General features: G+C 33.8%; 3 protein-coding genes across 4 annotated transcripts; all 3 read left to right on the forward strand.

The window, feature by feature from the left end:
• Positions 1–3,719: 3,719 nt before the first annotated feature.
• On the forward strand, positions 3,720–4,382 carry LOC139841318 (uncharacterized). The gene has a single exon (XM_071831542.1). It carries the CDS (start codon positions 3,720–3,722, stop codon positions 4,380–4,382), a length of 663 nt encoding a protein of 220 aa, XP_071687643.1.
• A 1,584-nt stretch (positions 4,383–5,966) lies between these two features.
• LOC139841319 (uncharacterized) lies at positions 5,967–7,028 on the forward strand. Its single transcript, XM_071831543.1, has one exon. The coding sequence runs from the start codon at positions 5,967–5,969 to the stop codon at positions 7,026–7,028; it is 1,062 nt and encodes a 353-aa protein (XP_071687644.1).
• Positions 7,029–7,700: 672 nt separating this feature from the next.
• LOC139843200 (uncharacterized) lies at positions 7,701–12,115 on the forward strand. Of its 2 annotated transcripts, none has more exons than XM_071833265.1 (8): positions 7,701–7,885; positions 8,837–8,993; positions 9,105–9,190; positions 9,736–9,848; positions 10,529–10,594; positions 10,946–11,034; positions 11,125–11,190; positions 11,597–12,115. In XM_071833265.1, exons 1-8 carry the CDS (start codon positions 7,791–7,793, stop codon positions 11,978–11,980), a joined length of 1,056 nt encoding a protein of 351 aa, XP_071689366.1. In that variant the 5' UTR covers positions 7,701–7,790; the 3' UTR covers positions 11,981–12,115. The 2 variants fall into 2 exon arrangements, with proteins under 2 accessions (XP_071689366.1, XP_071689365.1); XM_071833264.1 differs by having other exon boundaries at positions 7,702–7,885; positions 10,925–11,034.
• Positions 12,116–18,061: the final 5,946 nt, after the last annotated feature.

Consider the following 18,061-nt stretch of genomic DNA (forward strand, 5'->3'; position numbering starts at 1 on the left):
GATAACCTACTGTATATAACAAAGGTTTCTTGATCTTAGATGATTACTTGGAATGGATTAGAAAGCTTGTAAGTAAATTAGTAAACTTGAAGGAATTTTTGAAGTGTTCTTCCTATGATGATTATAGCTTGATTCTTGAAGTGATTTTTGATGAAGATGATGATTAACTACTGGAAAAATACGTTCATAATAGTGTGTGTGTATTGAGAGAGAATTAGAAAGAGAATTGGAAGTGAAATGGAGTGAATGATGAGTGGTAATTGGTGAGTGGTGAGTGGGGTTAAAAGGAGTTCTAGTTAGTTGACTAGCTCATGGTAGAAGTTAAAATTGATTAGTCATACATGACATAATCAAGAGTGGAATCCCATGCTAGTTCTTATTGGTATATACTCATAGTAAGTATGTTTTGAAGCTGTGTATAATACGGATAAGAATACGACTAGAATTCTTGATGAAAGAAAAGAATGGAAAAGTAACTGTAACCATTTTCGTTAAGTATGAGTGTTTTGATATATGTCTTGAAGTCTTCCAAAAGTATTTTAATACATCTAAATACACTACATGTATATACATTTTAACTGAGTCGTTAAGTCATCGTTAGTCGTTACATGTAAGTGTTGTTTTGAAACCTTTAAGTTAACGATCTCAATTAATGTTGTTAACCCATTGTTTATTATATCTAATGAGATGTTAAATTATTATATTATCATGATATTATGATATATTAATATATCTTAATATGATATATATACATTTAAATGTTGTTACAACGATAATCGTTACATATATGTCTCGTTTCGAAATCCTTAAGTTAGTAGTCTTGTTTATATGTATATAACTCATTGTTAATATACTTATGGAGATACTTACTTATCATAATCTCATGTTAACCATATGTATATCCATATATATATCTTCATGTCGTTTTTACAAGTTTTAACGTTCGTGAATCACCGGTCAACTTGGGTGGTCAATTGTCTATATGAAACATATTTCAATTAATCAAGTCTTAACAAGTTTGATTGCTTAACATGTTGGAAACATTTAATCATGTAAATATCAATCTCAATTAATATATATAAACATGGAAAAGTTCGGGTCACTACAGCATGCCCGTCAATTTTAGATGAAATGAAAGTTGTCTTTTGAAAACGAATGCAATGTTTGTAACATGTATCATATAGAGGTCAAATACCTCGCGATGAAATCAACTATTATAATTCGTTTATAATCGATATGAACGGGTTGTGAAACCTAGCCTAAGTCATGTAACCTCCTCGCATGCTTGCAGAGATAGTTTCAAACCCTAAAATAGATGACTCGCCTTATCTTTCGCTCTTATAATAAAAAGCAAACCGCTTAGGCTATTAGAAAAGAAACTCCTGAAAGATTTCTTAAAGTAAAAAAAATGAAGTTTGCTTGAGGACAAGCAAAGTCTAAGTGTGGGATATTTGATATCGGCTAAAAAGTCACGTTTTCACCCCGGTATTAAGGCCCAAAAATAATAAAGTTCCAAACTTTATCGAAAAAATACCCGCTTCGTTGGTTAAAATTGAAGAGCAAGTGATTACGAAGACGGTGCAAAAAAAATCAAGTAAATCGGAGCTAAAACGAAGATTCTAGAGCGAAAACGGTGAAAGACAAGAAATCAAGTTACGATCCAGCAAATCAGCAAGCCAAACGGCTTTCCAAATGGCCTGCATGGCTTGCAAACGGCCTACCACATGCCCAGATCAAACAGGCACGTCAAACGGCCTGGCCTGGCAAACGACCCCTGCAAAACGGCCTGCCAAACGGCTTGTCAAACAGCCTGCCAGCCGTTTGCAGGCAAATTTCAAGCTTATTTAAAGGGTCTTTGTCATTCATTCCAACACACACTTCAATCACTTCTTTCTCTCTCTCTTGTACAATATTCCTCATACTCTCAAGGTCTTCGACTCCGTGCGGGAAACCTAGTACCCGGAGAAGAACGTCGAAGATTGTATTAGGAGCGGTATGGAGTTTGAATTTGTCACTTTTGTATTCAGAACTCGTTTAATCTACTGGTACTTCTATTCTTTGTCTTTATATAATGTCTTTCATTATTATGCTTTATGATACTGTTGCAATGATTAGCGAGCAGTTATCTTTAGTGTATGTTATGATGTAGTCAGTTATAATGCTGAAATTATACTATGGCTTGTGTATGTTGTCAAAATGCTTTCCGATTATGCTTTGAACTCAATCGCTTTTCCAACTAATAGAACGTAGTTATTGGCTCTGTTATTGGGAAGTCGCGAACCCCGATTCAGAGTACACTATCCGTGTCACCCCTTGGTAAGAGAAGTCTATCAGATACAACGTGAGTTTGACTGAGGCACAACGGTTGTAGTAAGTCCACTGAGCCTTGGACTCTGACTGAGGACTCTTTCGTAGTGAAACATCTAACTAGACCCCTAGTACATTGTCGGTCCTAGACCATGCCAGTGTAGTCACCAAGCATATAAACTTCGTACGTGCACGCTGAAGCACAACGGTTGTTGTAAGCTGTACCTCTGCTAAGTAAGGCCATGGAACACGGTTAGTGCTGACTAGTACACTTCACCATAACGCGGTCTCGAGCATTGCACCCCGCTTGAGGGATTCTTGGTTAATTAAGGAACTGTTTATTCGAATACATAAAGGATTGGACCGTTAGAATAACCAAACGTGTTCATGGAAGTCACTAGACTTGGCCATGGTGTTCTTTATGGTTGAACTCTTTTTAAGGGCCTAACTATCTTTTAAGACCAATCATTAACGAAAGCATCGAGGCACATCACGTCTCTCGGATATGGAAAACCATGTATCCCATTATGCTTAAGAAATTTTAGACCATTGCGGAATGTTAATACGTCACACAACCGAGTCACTCAATTAGATGAGCCGTCTGAACGTGTTAGCCTGTAGTCAGACTGCACGGGCGTCGGGGGTAAGGGACGTTGTTGTCTATTTAGAATCTTCAAGCCTATCGCATTACTCAGTGACATGTCTTATGACAGGGGCATTTAGGACTAGTGTAATGAATACAAGGTCACTGCCTATCCATGAGCCAACATTCCATAACCTAGGCAAAAGTAACTGACGAAGTCATAGCATGCACTTGTTTTAGCCTTATCTGAATTACAAATTTTATCGTATTTACTTTACTTTATCTTATAAATTAGAAAACCCAAAATTAGGTAATAAACCACTACTCCTGCACCTTAGAATTATCTTAAGTTTTAGATATAGGTTCGATTCTACTGATATCTCAAAATACGACTCTAGGTCATATTTCCCTTACTCATAATAAGGAGTAGTAAGATTTAGGCCCCGCTAAATATAAATTTAAAACCATTACCCCTTGTTGGTGGTTGATTCTGACGCCTTGCGGCCTAACGACACCGCATAAACAAAACCGCCCGTTTTGGCCATATCACAAATCAACACATAGCAGGAAAACGTGTAACAAAAAGTTATACATCTTGAGAAGCAACAATTACAGCATATAAAGCAGCATACAAATCAATGCTAATGTAACAACATCTTGAAGCCAAACCTTCGGCAGGATCAGGAATGGTTAACCTCAATCAGTATCTACACGGTCAAAAAGCAATATTCTCTCTACAACAGAATACGAAGATAGGAAAAAGCCATCAACAGATAGATTTTAAAGGCTATAGGATAGCCTTTTAAATTACAATGACACCCGTACAATAATGATGTTATATCCTAAAAATAGGAAAACTAGCCTTAAAGCAGTTTTTCTACCAGAAGCATCACCATTAACAATATCAGAATACTTTGTCCACGGGCTAATCAATACTCTCTATATCGATGGTCGGACACTTGATGAAATTAAAGAATTTCCTCAAATGATGCAAGAAGCAATTACCCGATACAAAGATAACTTCGCAAAAGACAGAGAAATATTTCTCAGAATGCATTCAAGCTACCCAATATTCAACGAGTGTCTATACCTACTCGTTCCAGCAATCACTATAGCACAACTCGGAGTAAGCAATGGTAATTATCCAACAAGAGATGAAGCACCTCAAATAACACCCGTTATTGACCACCTGGTAACAACTTTAGCAGGAGTTTACTTTAGCTCCTCGAGAATAGGAAATGGCCAAGAACAACAGAAAAACATAAGAATTAATTACGTTAACAAAAATATACTAATTTATTCAAACACCAGCGAGAAGATATACGAAAAAGGTCGTAGTCTAGTCAAAACCTTTGAAGAACCTTTTGAAACATTTACAGGGCTACTAGCTTCACTTCCAGAAGAAATGAAAAAGTTACTATGTAATCAATTCAGTCATGCACCAAGATACAGTTGCGAACACTGTTCAGACAACAGTACAACCATGGGTTAGAAAGGTCCTCAATGACCTAAAGGTTTTCGAAGCTCGCCTTTTTTGGGTAGGGAAGACTGTACATAAAGAAGAATAAATAAGTGGGGTCCCATGTGGACCATTGTAATAATGTAATGTTAGGTATCGTGCCATTGTAATTATTATAGTCGGTAACGATAGTCTAAAGGTGTGGGCCATGTAGGCCATAGATCCAATAATGTAAGATACGTGTGCGGTGAGTATTTAAATAAGAATAAGTGCGTGGGCCATAGGAATTATGTAAATCAATCAATAATGTAAACTATCGATAGCGCGTGGGACCCATAGCATCTGTAAATAGTGTCATGACTCGCCTATAAAAGGAAGCCTTAGTTTTAGTTTGTAATCAGGTTATATTTGGATAGTAAACCTCACTGGTTTTCTTCTGTTGAGTCTTTTTAAGATTCTGAATAGCAGAGCCCCGTCGTTGAGTCCTAACGGATTCTGAATAGCGACACATATTATTATAAGAATAAGAAACAAGTTGGTTTTGATAGATATTTTTTTTAAAGATGACCGGTGGCTTGGCTTGGCTTGCTTGCAAAGAGTAAGCAAGGTTTATTATTATTATTATTATTTTTTTTATATTTTTTATTTTAATTAAAGTAAGAAAATAACAATAAAACAAATAGAGAGTAGATTTAGTAAAGATGCGTATTTTAAATAAAATAAAAAACAATCAAGAAAAGAAAGGGTTTTTTTTTTTGGAAAGATAATCTTTTTTTTTTTATCTATTGGGATTTGATAGCATAAATGTTTTTACCGGAAAAAACATAGAAAATACGGAGTAAAAGAGGAGATGAAGGATTGAAGGGTATGGAGATTTGATAGGGTAAATGGTTGACTAAGTTTCTCTACACAAGTCGGTGATTGGCGACTGGCGAGAGACGCACACAGGGAAGAAAAAGTAAACTGGTTTTGGATGATTTAAGATTTTTTTTTAATCATCTTTGAAGCTACGGCTCATAATCTAATTTTGAGATTTCTTGAATTTTGTATGAAATTGAAAAAAAAAATATAAGAAAAGAAGATGTAGATAGAAGGAGGAGGTTGGGTTTTGACGGTGACTAAGAAGATTGACGGGACGGTATAGAGAGAACGGCTTGTGGTGGCCGATTGGTCTCGGATCAAACCCGCTCTGATACCATGTTATAGAATGTAAACCCCATAGTATATTATGTTTTATTGATACGCTATTTATAAAGATTAAAAACCCTAAACACATACCTTAAGAGCTCTCGGTGTCCATGGGAAAATCGACCGTTAACCCCAAATCGACGCTGGGATCGACGGTCGGTCGACACCGGCACGTCGTCGATCCCGCCGTCGATTTCCAACCTCCACAAACCGACACTGGTGGCAACGGATGAATTATTTGATTTTTTGAAAAAACTAGCCGTTTAACGGCTAGTTTTGGGTTTTTTTTTTTTTTTTTTTTTTCCTTTTTTACACTATAAATAACACTACATTTTAACATTTTAACACACACACACACACACACACATTATTCACCGTTCACCACTTTATATCTTTATTCATCAATTTTTTTTATCATTTTCCCAAAATATGTCGTCTTCTTCGAGTTCTTCCGGCGACTCGTTCACGAAGTACACAATAAACGTAATTGAAAATTTATCCGATGAAGAAGAAGTTAACTCACGTCGTTATATACGTCGAAATCATTATGAAGCACATGATCGTTTGATGGACGATTATTTTAACGAGGATTGCAAATATTCGGCTGATAATTTCAAAAGAAGATTTCGAATGCGGCGACGTGTTTTTCTTAGGATTATGAATGATATTCTAAGCTACTCAGCAAATCCATTGCCGTATTATTTTAGATGGTTTCATCGAAGACAAGATTCACGTGGTAAGTGGAGTATTAGCCCACATTTGAAGATGACAGCCGCGCTACGTCAGCTAGCATACGGTTATACACCGGATGCGTTGGATGAGTATCTTCAAATGTACGAACGAGTTGCTCGGGAATCTCTACACAACTTTTGTAGGTGTATCATTGATTTGTATGCTAACGTGTACCTAAGAGAGCCTACTTTGCACAACATTCATCATTTGTATGAAGGTCATGAAAGGATTCATGGTTTTCCGGGCATGTTGGGTAGTATAGATTGTATGCACTGGGCATGGGCAAAATGTCCAGTTGCGTGGAGAGGACAGTATATGCGAGGTGATCACAGTCACCCAACTATTATGCTTGAAGCGGTCGCCTCGTATGATAATTGGATTTGGCATGCGTATTTTGGTGTAGCGGGTTCAAACAACGATATTAATGTGCTAAACACTAGTGATTTGTTCAACTCAATGCTTAATGAGGAAATGCCGGACGTTCCTTATGAAATAAACGGGGTTCATTATAGCAGGGGGTATTATTTAGCTGACGGTATTTACCCAACTTGGGCGGCCTTTGTTAAGGGATTTTCAAGTGCCGTTGACGAAAAACGTACTTACTTTACTAAGAAACAAGCGAGTGCTCGCAAAGATGTTGAAAGAACGTTTGGGATCCTTCAAGGCCGTTGGCATATTCTTCAGCAACCCGCACGAGCTTACGAGGTGAATATAATGAGACAACATCATTATCGAAGACAATGGATACAACCTTGCTGAGAATGATTGGGTAGTTGAGCCCGTCCAACATATACAACGTACGTGGATCGACAGGTGCGACGCTCGAGCAAGAAGAACGAGGGAGTTACGTGATAGAGAAGTGCATGAAGGCATACGATCTGATTTGGTTGAACATTTGTGTGATCTTCGTGACGACCTATGAATTTTATTACGTATTAGTTTATTTTATGAATTTTAATAAATGTAATGGTTTATTTTATGAATTTTAGTTAATGTAATAGTTTATTTTATGAATTTTAATCAATTATTTTGTTTTTATATTAAATTAGTTAAATACAATATTTAAAATTCAATTTAAAAAAATAAAAAATAAAAAATGGACACTGAAATCGACACTGAAATCGACACTGTGGACACCTCCACCTTACACACTGTCAGTCAATTTCAGTGTCAAAAATGAACACTGAAATTGACACTGAAAAATCGACACGGACACCTTGTGCTCTAATAGACCCAAACCCACAAACGGATTTGGCCTAACATAATCCGTCTAACAATATTTAACACCTCAAAACAATAAGCCCAAAATTCAAAACCCGTTCCCAAACAACAAACGACACATTGATCCTCGAAAGTGACGTTTTAGTGGTGTCTATCTAGTAAAAATAATAAATAATTTAAAGTAATCAACAAAATAATAGAGGGAATAACGGAGCCCTAATTCCTTCGTTTATTTACATTTCCCGCCTTTCTTCGATCCATTGACCAAATCCACCGGAGTCAACTACGAATCGATCAATCATGTGCGGCCGTTGCCGGTGTTCAATCCGTCCCGATGACATCCCTCGCTCTTGCAACGTCGGTAACCGTCCCGTTCGTTTCGTCGATACAGACCGGTATTTTTCACTTCTCTCTAATTTACTTGTTTTGCAGTTGTCGTTTCACTCGATACATACTTACCGGATACACACACCGAATTCGTATATGATCAATATAAATACGTATGCTTAGTGATTTTCATGTTTCTAATTTGATATATTAGTTAGTCCTTTCAGTCCGTGCTGTTAAAAATTAGGTTTACCAATATACCATACTTATATATCGTTATTTCGCGCATTCATTATAAGATTTTATGTTACAAACTAATCAACGGGGACTAATTAGACCTTAAGGACTTAAGGTTACTTCACACACAATAAGATTGATTGATTTAGCGTTGAGTGGTTCATAATCTGAATGAATTTGGTTCTCAATGAAAATAACTATCAATGATGTCACAAAAATGTGGTGAATATGAATTGGGTAAAATTACCTTATTAACATGTTACATGAATAAAAAGAATTTTATATACTTGTTTGTTAAGTGTTCTGGATATGATTAGAGTAGGATATTACAGAAAATTCAGCATCATAGGTCAGAAACAAACGTGATGCCATTCAATTAAGAGGTAAACAAACACACTCTTAGTATGCTATACACGCAAACTGGTGGCATGAATAGCTTTCGGTAGGTTCTCGCTTTTTCGTGCGATGGTTGGTAGTGGATGGATGTGGCTGTTGATGACTAGTTAATGCGTTGGCTATAGAGGATGGATCACGTGGCGTGTTCCTATTAAGGCTCATATTTTTTTTACATTGCCGATTAATGAGATGTTGCTACTAGACTGTTGCAATAAAAATAATAGATATTACTTAATGTGATAATATGTAATAAGCATTTTTATTCTATATCCAGTAACAACATTATTTTTTGTGTCGAGGACTCATCATTAGAAATGGTGTTCAAAGTTTGGATATTAAAGAATATTTGCTGATATTTATGTTGAGTACTTCAAATGTAATTTCAGATATCGTCCTGCATATAATGTTTCACCTGGATCAAATGTTCCTGTTGTTCGACAAGATGTGGGTCCAGATGGTCAAGGAATTGTTGTGCAATGCATGAAATGGGGGCTTATTCCAAGTTTCACTAAGAAGACTGAAAAACCTGACTATTATAGGATGGTAATGTCTCAAATAAGTAATACTTAAAAGTTAAATCTATGCATGGTCTTTTGAGTGTTTTAGTTTTATAGTTAAAGTTTGAGGTGTAATTAATGATCTTGTTTGTTTCAGTTCAATGCTCGCTCAGAGTCCGTAGGTGAAAAGGCTTCCTTCCGTCGACTTCTTCCTGGCAATAGGTGTCTGGTTGCAGTGGAAGGGTAAGCAAGTTTCTACAAGGTGTATGTGTTTTTGTAGAAATTTAATTAGTCGATTTTTGTATGAACTGTTTACTTGAATACGTTTTAAGTTGTGTTTGATAACCCTTTAACTGAATGACAAGGAAATGTATGCTTAACCATTCATAGTTAACATACCCGCTTAACCAATCAACACCTCTATTTCCTTTATTATCTTCCTTAAATACATTAGAACACTTTCAAACAACTATATAGTTTTATTTACTCATATAAAAGGTTAATATGATAAGATTACATCATTCATAGTGTTCATTCCGAATAGTTATCAAACAAGTTATTTTTATTTAGAACCAAGTTCAATTAAAACCTTTGAATCATTCAGATTTTGAACCTTTAAGTGCTCAATCATTTTGTTTTATCAATTGCACCTTTAGTCTTTCATGTTACATACTTACATGAATTCATTTCCTGTCTTTACGCTCTAAATTTTGTTATACTAATTATACTTGTTCAACTATTTAGATATTGTAAGGTTCCTTCATCTGACTCTTGTTTACCTATTTTAGATTCTATGAATGGAAGAAAGATGGATCGAAAAAGCAGCCATACTATATTCATCTGAAGGATGATCGCCCTCTTGTTTTTGCTGCTCTCTACGATTCTTGGAAAAACTCTGAAGGTAGCATAATACCTCCCCCCCTTAAAACAGTTTTGAATAATATTCTTTTTAGAGATATCAAATTTGGGAAGGTCAAATGGGCGATAAGGCCACAATAAAAACTTATATATTTTTCTATTTTTATAAAAGTTAAATCTACAAATAATTAGGGTGTTTTCGTTTTTCTTATGGCATATGATTAAGGATATTATATTTTTACTGCATTGATCTAGTTAGGTTTAAACAATTTAAAAGGTTGTATGCATTATCTAATACACTTCGGTTGACTATTGACCTGTTGGCTCCAGTTGATCCATTTTTATTTTAACTCTATATGTTTATGTTTATTTTATCATTTGACCCATTATGTATAAAGCTCAATCCAATCGAACCGTTCATATATAAATTGTTACAAATGCCACCTATGTCCTTCGTTATACACTTATACTCTAGATGTGATTTTTTTTTTTGTTATTATTTTTTTTTTGTGTGTGTGTGTGTTGACTGCTCGTTACAATATTAGCCACGCTTATAAGTTTATTACTTTGCTAAATCTAAAGATGCCACTAGATTGCTGGTGTTTAACTCAAAAGGCTGCCTCTTGTAATATAATGATAGTTTTTTATCTTTATTTATTAGATCACATGATTATCAAGGACCATAGTTTACTTCTTCAATTCTTTCCTTTTTTGGCGTTTCAGGGGAGACTCTGTACACTTTCACTATTTTGACTACAAGTTCGTCATCAGCCTTAAGTTGGCTGCATGGTTAGTTATATCTTCTTTGTTTGATATACGAACCTCTTTTTTCTCCGATGTTCTAAATTATAATATGTAATCTAGTTTGAAACTTAGTCTATTTAAATAAAACCATGATCTTTTTTTTTCTCAATACTTAAAGATTAGATCATCTATCTATTTATCTATTTATACTACTTATTTATAAGGTTAAAGTAAGACAAAACACATTTTATACAAAACGTGTTACTTGTCAGCCTGACCCGCATTGTGTTCATATATACCAAAGAATGACTATTTTAATCTATTACTCAACCCGTATATGATTGGTTAACTGAACTCGCTTTTTGCGTAACGTAGACAGGATGCCTGTTATTTTAGGAAATAAGGGATCAACTGATGAATGGCTAGACGGTTCTTCATCTTCCAATTTCAATGCATTACTTAAACCATATGAAGAGCCAGATTTGGTAAGAGCACATTTTGTTCCAATTTTTCATTTACAAATTTGGTAGGTTAATAGTTATATTGAATTTTATTGAGGGATGATCTTGTTTCAGGTTTGGTATCCTGTGGCACCTGCAATGGGCAAGCCTTCTTTTGACGGACCAGAGTGTATTAAGGAGGTATACTTACACTGCTCCCGACACTTCAAATTTGTTTAATCCACGTGTGAGATATTAGATATTTTCTTGGCAAAATGGGCCGATTTTACATTTTGGATAATGAATTAAGATGTTTTCGAAGTGCGGGCAGAAATGGGTTGGGTCGGGAAACTCGAATTGGTATTTTTCTTTCATTTGTTAGTGTTTTGTTTCTATTTTACCCATATGAATTCAACCTGAATAGACCCTTTTATCACATAAATGGGTTGTATTGCCACCTCTGCCTGAAAGCCATTATTTTAGATTAATGGTCATGATAATTTAGTTACTGCAGATAGTATCATCGCGTACCTGTGTTTGGTTATTAACTTTTAACTAAGAGTGTATCAAGTATCATAAGGTTAAATTTTGCATTTACTTTCTACAGATTAAATTAAAGACGGATGACACAAAATCGATTTCAACGTTCTTTGTAAAAAAGAACACGAAAAAGGAAGATCAATCCGAGCCTCAACTTGCCACTGCATGTGAAGAGTCCATCGAAACTGAAAAACCAAAAATCCATCAAGAGGAACCTGAACCTGTAAACAACGACGGCAACCAATGTGATGAATCTAAGTCCAATGTCTCTACACTAATTTCTGTGAACCCTGCCCTCAAACGCGAGTTTGATGACATCACTTCTGATACAAAACATTCCATTGATGAAACCGATGATAATCAGTATACAAGTTCAGCTAAAAAGAAGGGCAAGTTCAAGAGTCCTGGCGATAAACAGAAAACGTTATTCTCGTACTTTGGGAAAGGTTAGTCTTTACTTTCAACTGGCAGTGTAAATAGACTTACCGTTTGTTTGTTGTATGTGGGACGCTTTTGATTCCTAGTCATCCGTATGTTGTAAGAAATACTAAACTCTTTTTAGCACTCAAGTAATCAGTATAATTCAGGCTGGTGTCACCTTTTTGATGTGTGGGTGCCTGGGTGGGGGCACAGCTAAGATTTAAACATAAAGCGGTAGCTTCTTCACATGAGTGTACATATAAGAAAGTGTATTTGTAGGTCAAAATGGGTGGGTCAGACGGGACGGCAATGTGTCAAAATGGTTTTGGGCTTTGAAACAGGCAATGTCGGTCAGAACTAGAACAGCTACTTTGGTCATTTTAAGCCTTTGAATAACATTTAAGTGTCTGTCAAACATATTACTCCAGTACTACCTGTAGTATTTGATCTGTTAACAAACACAAACAGTTGAGCAATCTTTATATCTTATTGAAGGTTAAGATGATAAAAAGAAAAAAAAAAAAAAAAAACTTAAGATCTTTACAAAATGGTCTCGAGGCAAAAAGCACCATTAAACGGCAACAATTCAACAAAGTTAACACAAAGGAAATAGTTGAGGCTTGAGAATTGGTAATGTTAAATAATACGCTTCAATAAACCTTCCTTCCGATACCATCTTCATGACGAACTTCTTGAAGATTGTAAATGGGCTAGCTACAGCCCGCCATTGTATCACAGGCCGTGATCTACAGCGCACCTTCCTACTCTTATTTCCCAACCAAATTGGGCTACTTTTTCTCCTTCTTAGTCTGCGTTGTTGGCGGCTCCACCCTACCATGGTGGTGGAGTTGGCAAAAAACGATAATGTGATGGCTCCTTTTTTGAACATGGTTGAAAGTATTATGATTTCTGACTGCTGATGGCAATTTCTTGCTTCCTAGTAGTTGGTATAAATAGTACTCAACTTTAATGGTTTTGAAGCTTATTGATCAACGATCTTAGTGGTCCCTTGGAAATCAACAATCACATCATTAAGGGGCTAATGAGCTTATATTAAATTATTTTTAAACCCGTTTGTTAGGCATATTAAATTTAATCTTGAAGTTTCTTTAATAGATGAAACTGTTGGTTTGGTGTTTCAATACCAAGTCATAATGGGTTATTTACGTTCATTCTTATAATTATATGTGTTTGTACTTTACTACTAACTAGTTGCCGAGCCCTGGCTTCGCGCCGGGGGCTCCGTTTTGAATGCGAGTTAAAAGAAAAAAAGTCTTTCCTTTTGTGGATCTATTTTGTAAAAAAGAATTTTTTTCGACATCTAGCGTTGAAGGGTCGTTCCTTTTCTAATGACCCATCCTAATCCATCTGGACGAAGTCCATATCGATTACAAACGGTTCACAATAGTTGATTACATCGCGAGGTACTTGACCTCTATATGATACATTTTACAAATATTGCATTCGTTTTTAAAAGACAACTTGCTTTACATCGAAAGTTGATGGCATGCATACCATTTCATAATATATCCAACTATAATTGACTTAGTAATAATCTTGACAAACTCGATGACTCGAATGCAACGCCTTTTGAAATATGTCATGAATGACTCCAAGTAATGTCTTTAAAATGAGCAAATGCACAGCGGAAGATTTCTTTCATACCCGAGAATAAACATGCTTTAAAGTGTCAACCAAAAGGTTGGTGAGTCCATTAGTTTAACATAAATAATCATTTCCATCATTTTAATAGACCACAAGATTTTCATTTTCATTTCTCATAAACTTACGTCCCATGCATAGAGACAAAAATATCATTCATATGGATTGAACACCTGGTAACCGACATTCACAATATACATATAAGAATATCCCCATCATTCCGGGATCCTCCTTCGGACATGATATAAATTTCGAAGTACTAAAGCATCCGGTACTTTGGATGGGGCTTGTTGGACCCGATAGATCTATCTTTAGAGTTCGCGTCAATTAGGGTGTCTGTTCCCTAATTCTTAGATTACCAGACTTAGTAAAAAGGGGCATATTCGATTTCGATCATTCAACCATATAATGTAGTTTCAATTACTTGTGTCTATTTCGTAAAACAGTTATAAAAAATAGCGCATGTATTCTCAGTCCCAAAAATATATATTGCAAAAGCATTTAAAAAGGGATTAATGAAACTCACGCATATAATTATTGTAAAACAATTAATAAAACATTTGCATGTATTCTCAGCCCCAAAAATGTAAAGAGTAAAAGGGAATCAAATGAGACTCATGCATATAAATATTGTAAAACAGTTATTAAAGCATTGCATGTATTCTCAGCCCAAAAATGTAATGAGTAAAAAGGGAATCAAATGAAACTCACGCATATAAATATTGTAAAACAGTTAATAAAACATTTGCATGTATTCTCAGCCCCAAAAATGTAAAGAGTAAAAGAGAATCAAATGAAACTCATGCATATAAATATTGTAAAACAGTTATTAAAGCATTGCATGTATTCTCAGCCCAAAAATGTAATGAGTAAAAAGGGAATCAAATGAAACTCACGCATATAAATATTGTAAAACAGTTAATAAAACATTTGCATGTATTCTCAGCCCCAAAAATGTAAAGAGTAAAAGGGAATCAAATGAAACTCACGCATATAAATATTGTAAAACAGTTATTAAAGCATTGCATGTATTCTCAGCCCAAAAATGTAATGAGTAAAAAGGGAATCAAATGAAACTCACCATACTGTATTTTGTAGTAAAAATACATAGAACGACATTGAACAAGTATAGGGTTGGCCTCGGATTCACGAACCTATATCATTTGTATATTTATTAATATACATAATTGTAATCGAACAAATATATATAAATTTATTAATTATGTCCTTTTTATATTAATAATATATATATGTTTCTTATGTTCCTTTTGTTATATAAAAATATTAATCTTCATTAAGTTATATGTAATAAATATATTTTTAGTATACATATATATATCATTTGTATATTAATAATATTAGTAGTTAAAATAATATTAATAGTGGTAAAAATAATAATAATTATAATACTTAAATTTACTAATAAGATAATAATGTTAGTAATTTTATTCTATTAAAAAAAATAATAATGATATTAATAATTATTTTTGTAAAAATATTAATTTTACTATTAATGATAGTTATGATACATATTTTGGTGTAATTACATAATGATATTTCTTGTGATAATACAATAATACTACTTAATGATATTAGTGATAAAGATAATAATATTGATAATAACAATAATAATAATCCTAATTGTATTTATCATACATATACTAATAGTAATGATAATCATATTTTCGTGTTTAATTTCTAAGCTAATAGTTAAAGTTTCTGTATCATTGATTCGTACTCTTAATCATAATAATAATAATAATAATAATAATAGTAATCCTTATGTTAATAATAGTTTTTATGAAAATTAATAATAATGATAATAGCTGAAGTATTAATGATAATACTAGTAATGATAATAATAATAATATTAGTGATAATAATAACAATTATAGTATTAATCTTAGTGTATTTAATAACAATTATAATTACTAATAATAATCATAACAATACAACAATAATAATATTAATTACAATAATAATAATAATAATAATAATAATAATAATAATAATAATAATAATAATAATAATAATAATAATAAATAATAATACGGAGTACCTAATAAATAAATAAATCCCACGATTTGTCTTCTCTCCCCAAAACAGATCGAAAAAGCAGAACACGCAAGGAAAAATAACACAATCAAGGAGATTTTCGATTCATCATAGATCAATCAATCAAGCACCATCATCGATTTACAGCAGATCAGTGATTCATCATCATCGTTCAAACGCCATCATCAGTTCTATTCATCGTCATCATCGCATAACACTGATAAATCGAAGCAGTAATTGGTATTCGATTGGTGTCTGTTCAAATTAGAAAGCAAGATTAAACACCGCAGCGTGTAGTAACAGGGATGGCATCAAATCATCATCAATCGATCATGAAATTGTCTAATAATCGATTAAGTAGGTAATCGGTGTTCTTTTATTTATTTATTTAAATAAATATAAATTTTTATCAACTATCATCGATTATTATCGGTTATTATTAATTCATTCAGATTTATTGCGATGAAAACTATTTGTTTGATTTGATTGTTTGTACCTGAGTTATAAAATAGAGCAACAGGGAGCAGTAGAAGTTCCTGGGTAGGTTTTGCTTGATTGAATAAATTAGGAGATAATGAACATAGTTGTTTTCAATAATAGGTACTAAGGTTGTGGTTGTGTGATTGCCTCATGGTGATGATATTAGTTTGTTTTGAGTTGTAATATTCGAACAGGAAAGGATGTCCCAGCTGCAAAAGTTCCAAAAGGTTTGTAACAGAAAAAGGAGATGCTCTTGATTGAATCATATGTATATGGTGTGTGTTTTAGTTCTTGATTTCTCCCCAAAATAGTATTAATAATTTGTTAATGTTTTGATTCGTTGAAAGCCAAACACAGATAGTAGCTGCTGCAAGTAATTGGAATAGCTGCATATAAGTAGCAGCAAAATGGATGGCTGTTGTTGCAGCTCGTATACTAGGCAGTGACGACAACAATAGTGAAGATGATATGGTTGGTCGGCTGAGAAGAAAGAAAACAATAGAAATCGAAATTTTTTTCAGCTGTAGTAATAAAAATAAGTGTGGTGGTGCTTTCTTCGGTTAGCAAGACCAACAAGAAGGATTTGTTTTGTTATAAGTCAATACCAAACAATAGAGGATAACTTGATCATGTAACTGTTTTGGAGTGGTAACCGGTTAACAGGTGTTGCAACAATCGTCATAGTTGTAGCTTGACAAAAGAGGTCGCAGCAACAGTAGCAACTTTTATGGGTGGTGTGTGTTGGTTTACGATGTAGAGACAGGATCAAACAAAGAAACACAAGTGGTGTTCATGTTTTTCTATCAACAGTAGCAATAGGTGGCGGTTCTTGACAGATGTCAAGGTGGTGGTTTTACATGATGGTTATTGGTGAGGTTGAAGGTGGCGATGGAACTGAAGTGGTGGCAGTGGAGTGGTGATCAAAGAGTTGCAGGTGGTGGTTGTAGTGGTTTATGGTTGTGATAGTTTGAGGAGGTTGAGAATTCTCCAAAATATTTCATAAAGTGGAAGTGGATGTGTTGGTCACATTCATATCTATGTATGTCGATATATGTATATGTGTATATATATTTATAGGTTGTATATGTTCTTGTAATAATATAAGATAATGGTAATGATAGATTTGTTGTGGTGATATTGTGATGGTTCTTGATGATGGTCTCGATTGCAGAATATAAAAGATGGGAATGCAAGAGGAAAAGTGAAATGGAAAGGAAGAAGAATAACATCTCTCTTCCATTTTCATATATGTAAAGTATGTATATATTATAAGATAGTGGATACTTGAATGATTTTAACAATAAATCTTAGATGATTAATTTGATATATAATGAGTGGGTAAACATAAGATCACGGGTAACATGAAAGACAAGGAAAAAAAAAAGTAAAGGCTGAAAGTGATTTGTAAACAACTTATGAGATAATATCTGTGTTTATATTTTTATTTTTACTTTTAATGGTTAATAAATATAGTAATAATAAAAATACATTTAATATTAATAATTAATAATAATAATAATAATAATAATAATAATATCCTATTTGTATTTTTTTTAATTTTTTTATTAACATCAACATATAATACTTCAAATTATTATTTATATATACATACACACATATCTATTTACAATTAATTGTTCGTGAATCGTTGAGAGCAGTCGAAGGTCAAATTAATATATGAACATCGTTTAAAAAATTTTCTAGACTCAACATTACATACATTGCTTATTGTATCGAAATCATATAAAGATTAAGTTTAAATTTAGTCGGAAATTCCCGGGTCATCACAGTACCTACCCGTTAAAGAAATTTCGTCCCGAAATTTGAGTGAGGTCGTCATGGCTAACAATAAATATGTTTTCCTGACGAATTTGAGTTGATAAATAGAGTTTTATCACCATTGTATAATTTGGAT

This window comes from Rutidosis leptorrhynchoides, chromosome 4 (genome assembly GCF_046630445.1).
Source record: "Rutidosis leptorrhynchoides isolate AG116_Rl617_1_P2 chromosome 4, CSIRO_AGI_Rlap_v1, whole genome shotgun sequence".
Lineage (NCBI taxonomy): Eukaryota > Viridiplantae > Streptophyta > Magnoliopsida > Asterales > Asteraceae > Rutidosis > Rutidosis leptorrhynchoides.